This window comes from Sphaerodactylus townsendi, linkage group LG08 (genome assembly GCF_021028975.2).
Source record: "Sphaerodactylus townsendi isolate TG3544 linkage group LG08, MPM_Stown_v2.3, whole genome shotgun sequence".
Taxonomy (NCBI): domain Eukaryota; kingdom Metazoa; phylum Chordata; class Lepidosauria; order Squamata; family Sphaerodactylidae; genus Sphaerodactylus; species Sphaerodactylus townsendi.
In genome coordinates, this window is record NC_059432.1 from 48,316,994 (window position 1) to 48,327,589 (window position 10,596).

At 37.4% G+C, this 10,596-nt stretch overlaps 1 protein-coding gene and 1 long non-coding RNA gene across 2 annotated transcripts in view; both read right to left on the reverse strand.

Annotated features, from left to right (window-relative positions):
• Positions 1-3,318, reverse strand: part of BTBD16 (BTB domain containing 16) — a 39,388-nt gene extending 36,070 nt beyond the window's left edge. The window contains exons 1-4 of the mRNA XM_048506887.1: positions 3,203-3,318; positions 2,412-2,482; positions 1,757-1,909; positions 229-349 (exon numbers count right to left, since the gene is read on the reverse strand). Of these exons, the coding sequence (XP_048362844.1) occupies positions 229-349; positions 1,757-1,909; positions 2,412-2,482; positions 3,203-3,318 (461 nt within the window). The remainder of the gene's footprint in view (positions 1-228; positions 350-1,756; positions 1,910-2,411; positions 2,483-3,202) is intronic.
• Positions 3,319-5,195: 1,877 nt separating this feature from the next.
• Positions 5,196-9,872, reverse strand: LOC125438130. Its single transcript, XR_007245293.1, has 3 exons — positions 9,783-9,872; positions 8,926-9,042; positions 5,196-8,073 (listed from the first exon to the last, which is right to left on the reverse strand). It is a non-coding gene; the product is annotated as an uncharacterized LOC125438130 (long non-coding RNA).
• Positions 9,873-10,596: the final 724 nt, after the last annotated feature.

Sequence of the window (10,596 nt, forward strand, 5' to 3'; positions counted from 1 at the left end):
AATCCATGCTAAACTCAGAAGGGGCAGGAATAAGTAGGCAAGCAAATAAAGGATCATGCGCATTGCAAAAAATAAAACAGCTGGTTATTTTAACTGGATTTGTTATCTTCTCCACTGCAAATATTCCTGATTATTGTATATCACTGAACTTCCATCAACGCTACAGAATATCTTCAGTTTTAGTCTATATGCAAAATACCAGTACACGAATGATATCCTGCTTATTACCTGTTCCTTAATTTGGGTTTTGTAGTTGGATATTGTACAAGTAGCCCCTTTGACTCTGCCCGGAGATCTGAGATTTCCTTCCAAGTTTTTCGTTCTGTATTCAGTGACACAGGTGCATCAACTGGAGGATTAAGAAAATGCTTGTTATAGTATTTTCGTCTGTGGTAAATAACATGTATAATCTCTTATCATGGGTAGATTTTTGAAGAATGAAAACTTGCAAATGGATTAGTTTACATAGACTTCTCATTTGTTTCTATAATTTGCTAATTTTTTCCTTTAGGCATCTGTTATTTCAAAAATGGTGATATGAGAGTTTCAGTTTTATGTACAGAAAGTCTCTAAAGAAATTTGTTCTGTAAGTGCAAGCAACTGGAAAATGCCAACTAACAATACATTTCCAGGGATCTCCTTGTAGCTAAACTTCTGTAATGGACTGTAGGGGGGATAATAGGCTACCATTAGGCTACCATTACCTATTTTGTTAAATAATTGTGGTTAAGCAAAGAAAAAAACCAAGAGAGGACTGACATATTAGACTCATAGGAAATGAAAGGGCATGAATTTTCTCTTGACCAGTGGTTTCGAAACTTCCTAAACACTAAACTCAGTCCTATGCATTTTACTCAGAGATAAGTCCCACTGGCTTCAGTTGAGCAGAGTGGTAATAAAGATATATCTTTATTGATGCATGTTGTCTAGGATTGCTAGGAACCATGGGATTATATAGTCCAGGACAAAGAGTGGGTACGGAAGCAGATGAGACCAGAGTTTGAGGACGGGGTGGAGATATCAAAATATGTATAATTTATGAGTATACATAAATGCATATTTGGTTATGGGTACAAATATATGCCTCAATTTATGCAAACCATAGATAATTTGGTGAAATGTACAGTTTTATACTGTAAGGGAATGCATGTCTGAAGTCTTTTTTTTTTTGTGGTGGGAGATGATTTCAGGAAATGCAAAACTATTATATCAAAAAGACATCTCAACTAGAACTCTTCTGCCTAGAAACTACTTTCCAGCATGTAGGGAGGCTTTAAAAATGAAGAAAAGAACATTCAGACATGTAATTTCCCCGCTTTCCATTTGGGATTGTGGAATTGCACCACTGATTTACTGAAGCTGTGTGATCAATTTATTCCTAATAGGAATGCGAGAGACATATATGCCAAGCAGTAAAACAAAATATTCCTCTTGAGTTTAACACACATTCTTAATCATAATGGTTTTCAGTTAAACCCTTCTAAATGTACAGATGCTAACTAGTGGTCTCCTTTGGAACTGCTGAGGAGTTCAACAATAGGTCATTCTAGAGATCCTCAATACGGCATTATAACCTGTTATGGATTTTTAGAGATCAGTACCCTGTGAAGTTATTTCTCTACTAGCAGTATGCAAGATGTCAACATTGACCATAAAACATAGAAGTTTGCATAGTAAGCTAACACAAGCTTACAGAGAAGCTTTTGGTTTAAAATGTTCAGCCCACCACCACCACCACCCCAATTTATGACCATACCTGACATTATTCTCATCAGGGTCTCATTGAGACCAACTCGGACAGCCTTATTTGCCTGTGCAATTCCCAGCAGGTCACAACTTGGACTAAATGAAAATTGCCAGCGATTGGTGAGCCCAGCCTGTCTGCGGAAATAGCGCTGATGCAAAGGTACTCTAGTCTTAAAGAAATAGATAAATATTTTTGTTTAGAGATTATATAGCATGCATATTCAAATATTCTAGCATACCACAGAAGATGACAAAGTGAATGTCAACTGCCATGGGCAAAAGCTCAAACCTGTCATGAACACATGCACCTCACAATAGAGATTACTGATGCTTCCCGTCCTCCATGATCGCTCAAATAGACTGACAACACAACTGCGTTTCTTGTATTGGAGTTATCAGTTGAGATACATAGTAAACCTACAGTTCCCTTCTGGTAAGTGAGCAGACTTGTTCCACACAGGATAAGAAGGAATTGTAGGATCTAACCCATAGATTTTAAAGCACATGATTTTTATGTAGAAACCTATGGGTCATGAAGAATAAAACAGCTCAATCAACAATGGCCATTAAGCAAAATAAATCAATAGGGTCTTTTTGGAACAAATGCTTCATGGATAGTCTGTTGAATCCATTCTTTATGACTTATTTATGTGAAGCCATCTCACCTACCTTAGCTACCTCTTTCTCACGTGGTGAAAGTCCGCCCAGAACTGCAAAGGGTGCTGACAGCAAATACCTGGAGGTTAAAAAGACACTATCAAAGGTCTGTTCATGCAAGAAGACAACACTAAAATAATCTTATTAATAGTGTATCTAGGAAGGGTCGGAATGTTTTCTTTAAGGAGTGTAAAGGAACCAACATAAAATAAATGACAATTTTGTTTCCTCAATTTTTTCTTAAATGTTATGTAGTATACTATACCTTACAGGGAATGGGTAGTTCATTGTAACAAATGCATAGTAGGTTCCTTTTATGAGTCAGGCTGAGCCCAAAAGATAGCATCTGTTACCAGGGGCATAGGGGGAGAAAATGGGGGTCGGGGCAAAAGGGCGCCTGGACCCCGCCCCCACATCCCCGCCTCTGCCCCCCACTTACCTTTTTCTGTCAGCTGAAAACACCTTCAGCTGGCTGAAAATGGGCCAGGCTGGTGGGGCAGGAGCAGGCCTGGCGAGGCAGGGGAAGTGGTCAGGGTCAGGGGGTGGTTTTCCGCACGCACCAGGTACATGGCGCCCCCTTGTAGCTACATCTCTGTCTGTTACCAAACATGCACTGAGAACTGTGTTGTCCCACATCCTTTTAGTACTGAGCCAGATGGATCAAAGGTCTAACTTAGTACAATATAATGCAGTTTCATATATACTCAGTTTCATAGGATCACCATTCCTACAGAAGAGTTTCCTTTCAACATCCATCATCATTGCAAATACATCTTTGAAAACATTAGCCATTACTTACAGGTGTGCTGATTTAGTATCTAAAGCAGGTGCTTCAGGAACAAGTCTAGTCAGCGGGAGTAAATCAAGTGAATTTCGAGGTGTGACAAAGACAGAAACATTCTTGCGTTGTGCCATTTAATGCGTTGGTGAGAAAAATAATTGTAAATACACAAGTTTGAGATGGTTGAGAAGGTTTACAGGCTTTTTCCTGTATCTGCTCCACCTTAGTCTTCTTGGAAAAAAATGACTCACGATACCTATAAGCTTCTTTAGCAACCGAAGGTTGTCAGCACGCAGGCAAATTAGTATTATGACATCTTCTCTCAATTGTGGCATCATGTCCTATGATGCATGGATTTCCTGCAGCCTTGTGTTTTCACTCTGGATCATAACTTGGTGAAAGTAAGACTGCAAAGAAATATCTTCAACGTGAAAGTTTGTATAGGAAAACTGATTGTTTCTTGTATTACATTTATAAAAAAAGTAAACACATATAAGACAGTGTCTGTTGTTGTCTTCTGAAAAACAAAAAACTGCAAAATGAACTCAATATGTGAGAAATATTTCCAGTAGCATATGCATGTGTCCTAAAATCATTAAGACTGTCAATGCTTAAATCCAATTGAAATTGGTACAGTTTAAGTTAGTTGTTGCTAACTTAATCACGTAAGCGTAATTAAGCTCAGATGGTCTGATGGCATCATGAGTCAAACATCCAATGCTTAAGCAAGCATCTTAAAGTGGATTAAAATGAAATCTGTGCAGGTCCTTATTCCAGGTCACATACATGGGACCTGAAACATAGACCTTCCTCTGGTCACAACATTTCTCTTACATTACAAGATGAGCAGGGTTGTTTTTTTTTAACCTATTAGCATTCCGGAAATCCACCCAAGTATATAGTTTGTGTGATGAGCAAAGACAATTATTAATTAGTATCAAGATCTAGCTTTAATGGTGTGCAGCTATGTGAACCTTTTTTGCATAGAATGTAATTGGGTATACGGAGTCAGATGCATATCAGGATACCATGCAGAATTGACAGTATCTGTACGTGAATGTGCATCCAACTCTAATCTATGTATCCTGATGCAGGAAGTTCTATGTACACATATAGGCATCTGCTTTGACACGAAGATTGCTTAGAAATATACGGATATTTATTTTTACCCTTTTAAATGGACCAAAACTCTTACATGCAGTGCTATATGGCAGATATTTTTTTTCTCTACAATATACTGGAGATAAAGAAATATAATATGGCCAAAGTCACCAAACATCCCTATCTCTGAACCAGGATTTGGTTGTGTGTTTTAGCGACTTCCAGCACTGATATTCTCAGCACAGTGATCATTTGCAGCTCAATACAAGAACTGGTCGTATTGAACATTTATTTGTTTTCAGGCAATTACAGTGATAAATTCCATCCAATTTGTTTGATGTCTGTTTTGTTTGATTCACACATGCAGTTACTGACTGATGATTTTACATTTATCAACTCTTGCTTATTCTGTCCCATTTAAACTCTTCCCCCCAGGAATTATTATTGGTCATCAATTGTTTCCATTGGCATGAACATGTGAAATAGGCTTGGAATTTCATGAATGTTGGAACATTAATAGTGTTTAATTATAAAGCAGGAATTGTTCTCAGACTGAGCCCCATGGCATAGAGTGGTAAGCTGCAGTCAAACGCTCCGCTCATAACTTGAGTTTGATCCTGACAGAATTTGATTTCAGGTAGCCAGCTCAAGGTCAGTCTTCCATCCTTTCAAGGTCAGTAAAATTAGTACATAGTTTGTGAGGGATACAGTGTAGATGACTGGGGAAGGCAATGGCAAACCACTCTGTAAACATTGTTTGCTTAGTAAATCATGATGTGGGTCAGTTATGATCCAGTTCTTGCAGTTATAAGAGTAAACACATACAAGACAGTGTTAATGTTAATTGTTCTCAGAATCCAGTTGAACAAAAGACACACACACCTCGGACACTTTCTGCAACTGACACTCATAAGATAAAAATAACTCTTTATTTTGTCCTTTGTTGGATTTACACTTGAAGAAAAGTTTTTTTACATTGACTATACATTTAAATATTGTTAACCACTTGGGACTTTACTTCAGACAAGGGATATTCCCCAGCAACATCACAGCCCCCTACTTGTTAACAATGTTCCTTTGGAATCAGCTAAACACTCAGTAATCATTGAAGAGAAGTCCAAGGGCTTCTGTATCATCACTGATGTAGAATTAGAGGATAAATTTTAATGTCACTTTTGCTCAGTTGCTGTTCCCTCAAGCCTTCCCAAGCATTGAAAATGAGAGATCCTGTGTGATAATATAGGAGATTCTTAAGAATCTCTTCAGTGAGCCCTGGAAACAATGAAGTTCTGCTAGCCAGTTCAAAAGTTGTGCCCTTTATGTTCCTGTTTGACCTGCTCATACAATGGGAAGCATAGCTGCCAAAGCCCATAGTACTATTTCAGAGATGATAAGCATATCCCTTTCAGTGTACAATGGGAAAACAACCAAAAATTACTTGAATGTCGTCGTCGTCCCCCCACACACTTTTTTTGCATTCAAGAGCCACCTTTCAACTTGTTCTGCAGGACGATGACAACTGTATTGTCTGCAGTCAAGCTGCTTATGAGCAGGATTGAGTAATTACAGAAAGGGTTCAGTCCCCAAGCACCTAGGGAAGGGATTGTCCAGCCCCAAGGACAAAGAAGTGGACTACATGCTGCACACTTAATCCATGCAATGACTGGTGTTTCCAGTTCAGGAACATTACAGCTTTGGTGATTGTTATATAATGTGTGAGCTTATTTTAGTCAAAGAAAACAAATATACTTAGGTATCAAATGAGCCGCCCAAACACAGATTTATAGAATTTTACCAAAATGGAAACATGGCTCCTAAAATGCTTAGTACAATATAACAATTTCAAGAGGAACCAAATATAAACCAATGTGGGCTAAATACTGATACAGAAATTTTTGGTTTTGATCCTGTGTACTGTCATATAGAAGCAACAAAAACTTGTGTAGGTCATTAGTATGAAAGATTGTGACTCAGTTTGATCGTACAAATGACTGCCACCTCACACAACCCTCTGTATGCATGTACTAGCATGACAATTTGAGCAATGAAACTGGACACCTGTAATTTACTTATGGGGTTTATTGTTCTAGATCAAGCTAGAAAAGTTTGTATCTTCAAGGACCTTAACATGAATTCAACTGAATTTTTAAAAAAAATCTTTTGTTGGAATTACAGCCTAATATACTTGCTGAAAAATAAACAGGAGTCCATGGCACCTCAAAGACATTTATTCCTGCATAAGCTTTCATGACAGCTAATTTCAGTGAGTTTCATTGGAATTAAGATCAGGTATATTAAAAATGTGTTCCTGAAGAAAAATCAGAAAATATATATTAAGCATTAAAGGTGGGTTGACATATCTCCAAGCATTTCATATTTGTTGCTGCATTACATGCCAGTAGCATTTGTAGGTGCCTGACCCTGCTAAAAACAAAAATTGGGACACTTTTTTTGAAAATCTATGTTGGTCATGGATGCATGAGGTACCATCACAATTTTCAGATCCTAACTCTGTTGTAAATATAGTCATAATAAAAACTCAGTTTCAAAAAAGGATTCATGATCTGTCTTCTTTATGATGTTGATATTAGTTTGAGGAGAAATATTTCTGTATCATGCTTATGTATTATGAAAATATTTCATCTGTCCACTGATTGAGATAATGCCATTAACATTTTATTTCTTACATGAGAAAGGCAGATAAATAGAATGCTGAGCTGAATTGGAATTTAAGTGGGATATTAGAATTAATTCATCTATCTCAATAAAGCCACTGGTAAATAAGTTAAGCAGCCTACTGACTGGAAAGCATGTCACAGGTTAATCTTGCTCTGTAAATTCAGTCCCACTGATTATCCTAGAGGAAGTCGTACTCTTTCCTCATAGCCCCTTTTTAGAAGTAAAATCCATTCACTATTTTAAATGAGAATCATTAATGTTTAGAACAATATGCCGTGCAATATACTAATTTCTTGCAGGATGAGTAGATACAATGCAGTAGATATAATGCAGGATGAGTAGATACAATGAAACCAATACAGACAAATCACATGTGTTTCTAGCCAGATTAGAATCTAGCTGTTTCTCATCTTCTTTCCCCTCTAATAAGCCATTAATGATAAAGAGTTCCTGCCATAGAAGTTCCATGTCAAAAAAATTTAGGCCATATTGTTGCTTAATCAAACTTAGCATTACTTTATTATGTACAAAGGATTCTTACAACTGTTAAGTGTGAAGCTTTTCATATCACACTACAAGGCTGCAGCTGGTAGCTTTTTTGTTGCTAGAATAATGTAGAGAAATTCTGAAATAACATGCTTCTTCCACTGTCTATTAATAACTATCAGTGCAGGTTCCTGGGCATCATCAGTAAAATGTCATCTGCCAATTGTCTCAGTCACCATCTACCATTTTCCTGTATTTGCAAAGTGAGTTAACAGATAGCTCTGTGTCCCTGAACCCGCAATGATTTTAATATACTGCATTACATTAATAGAGTTAATGAATCTGGATTGTTCACCCTTTGATTCAAAGACAGCCTTGCAGTTCTAGGGTAATTGCTTCCTCTTTCCAGTCCCATTTTCATTTCAAGTTAAAAATCAAGTGCCAAAAAATCACTGAGAAAAGCAGAAATAAGTAGTTGGTGGAGATGATGTTTCTTGAGCCGAGGCTTTTGGCATTGCAGTTATTGGAATAACAGCAGTGAACATTCACTCCAGGTGCGCGTGAGCGTTCCCGCCTTGCCCGCTCACAGAATGACCTATATGAACAGGACTTCATAATTCCACCTACAATAAATTCAGAGGCAAATCCAAAACATATTAAAGCATCCATATTTATATAATTCTTTATCTTTTTAACCCAAATGAGAACATCTAGGCTGCCATCTCTAACCCACTTTCCTTGGGAAAGGCTAGTGGCCATTTTAAGGATAAGAGTTAATTAAGCTATACACATTTTTTATAGCATTGCATATCAGTAACCATTAAATATGTGAGTATGCAGTGAAGTCACAGCTGACTTATGCCGACTCCAGAGGGTTTTCAAGGCAAGGGACACTCAAAGGTGATTTACCATTGCCTGTAACTGCATGGGCTGAGAAAGTTGTGAGAGACCTGTGATTGGCCCAAGGTCACCCAGCAGGTTTCATAGCTACATGCAAATATGTTCCCTTTATTTATTCTATATCTTGAGAAATGAAAGCCTGTTGACTAGATCACATTCATTATTTGGCTATCTATAATAGAAATTCATGTCAGCTTCTCAGCTGCCACTTTTTTGGGATGTTAACTTTATCCACAGTAACAATAAGGGATTATACAAAATAAGTGAACCGAAAGCATACAAAGTTTTTAAACTTCTGAATTAAGGGGGCCCAAAACACTGGGGAGCAATTCAAAGGTTAGCCAGTTTGCATCCAAAGTGGTATGGTTATGCAGAGAAAAGAACTCAGACACCATAGCATCTCCACTTCAAAGGTACAATGTATTAAAAATTATAGATAAAAGACAATCATTTCCACTATTTTGGAAGCTATTATTTGATTTCCTCCTCCTGTGTTGCTAACAGAATTTTCACAGGCTTCTGTGGTTGTAGCTTATCAACTTGATGCCTTCAGTTATGATTATATAACCACTTACTTGACTGTCCTCTTATGACTGCGCAAGCATCGGACGGCCCAGGACATTGCTCAGTTCCTTGTCTGTTACATTCTTCATCACTTGCACCTACACAGGTATAGCACTGCAGTGCTTCACCTGTTATTAGTTAAAAGTGCATAAAGGTCTTTAGTTGCAAATAACTGTTGCAAACGAATATCTTAAAAATAAAAAGGTAATTCTATTGCATAAAAATTTGTCAGAAAACCTTGAAAAACTCAATTAAAAATAAGCCCCTAGTTTTCTGTCATAAAAATTCATACTTAAAAATAATTCTAGTCCAGTATAAGTAATTTCCTAGATTTCTGATAATCTACTAATAAAGGTTGGATTATTTAAGAAAGTGAAATCCCCACATGCATTTTTATTTGTTTTCTCTAAAATGTTATCAAGTTAACTGGAATGAAAGAAAAATTACAAGTTTTTGGTCCTATAAATCTCAATATGGTACAGAGATCCTCCCTTTCGTCTTCTTTTTTTTATCCCTGGCTGGAGATGAAAATTAATTGACTAATGCCAGTTTTCTAAAATGTAGCCATTTCTGTGCTTCACCATGGTTATGCCACTGGCAAATTGCATTCAAAAGTCCGTACAAGTACCAATGAAGCACCAAAACAAAATCTTTGTTAAATTTATGAATCCAAAAGCACCAGAAACACCAGGACATTTAGAGAACTGGCTGTTAATGGTATACAGCACATCTTGAGCTGTCCGTCATTTGTGCACAATCCCACTAAAACAAGGTGCAAACTCTACCAAAAAGAGCAAATTTGACAAGATCAAATGCTAAAATCCCAAGGTATACTATGCTACAGAAAGCATGGAGCAAAATTACTTACTTTGAGAGATGAAAAATGCGCTGAGAAGGACCAAGGAGGCAAATGGCTTCATCATGGCGAATCAAGGAATGTGCCATTAAACAAAGCACCCTGTTTGTCATTAAAGCTCTAATGCTTATTCAGCATAGCTAATCCTCTGTAGAGGATGATGCAGAGGATGAAGAGGTGTGCAGGATGCTGCTTATCTAGCTTATTCTTGCTGGACATTGAGCCAGATCAAAGTTCCCTGGCCCCAGAGCCTTCTCAAGAACGTTTGCGCAGAAGAAAACAATTCTTGTCCCCATTCCCTATTCACTTGATAGAAATGACTTGACACTATGTGGCATCTTACTCACAGTAGTCCATAGATTCCCAAACATTTCAAAATCAAAAACACAAGCCTTAATTCTGAAAAGCAGCAAGTATCTCAGTCTCATTTTAGCTTGATCACCGTGTAGGTATGGAGTCTGAGACTGTTGATTTGTTTTCTTCAATAGCTTCATAGCAATCAGAACAGCTACTCCCAAATTTTAAACATGCACCAGTGCTTTGCTAAAACAAGTTGTAGGATCCAACATCTCCCACAGAGCACTCCATAGCATACAGATGTAGACTTTAAAACTGGAAAAACTGCACCCCATGCAAGTAATTAAGCACATTAAACACCAGAGCTTATCTGGATGATGGGGCTCGCCAAACACATGCTGATAATGCTATAAATGCCAGGTTGCAGCTATTAAAAATAACCTAGTTAAATCAGTTTTTTCTGTGTTTTTTTTTGCAGAAGACATCTTTGCAGTCAATTTATCAAGGCCCACACATGATTAACATTGAC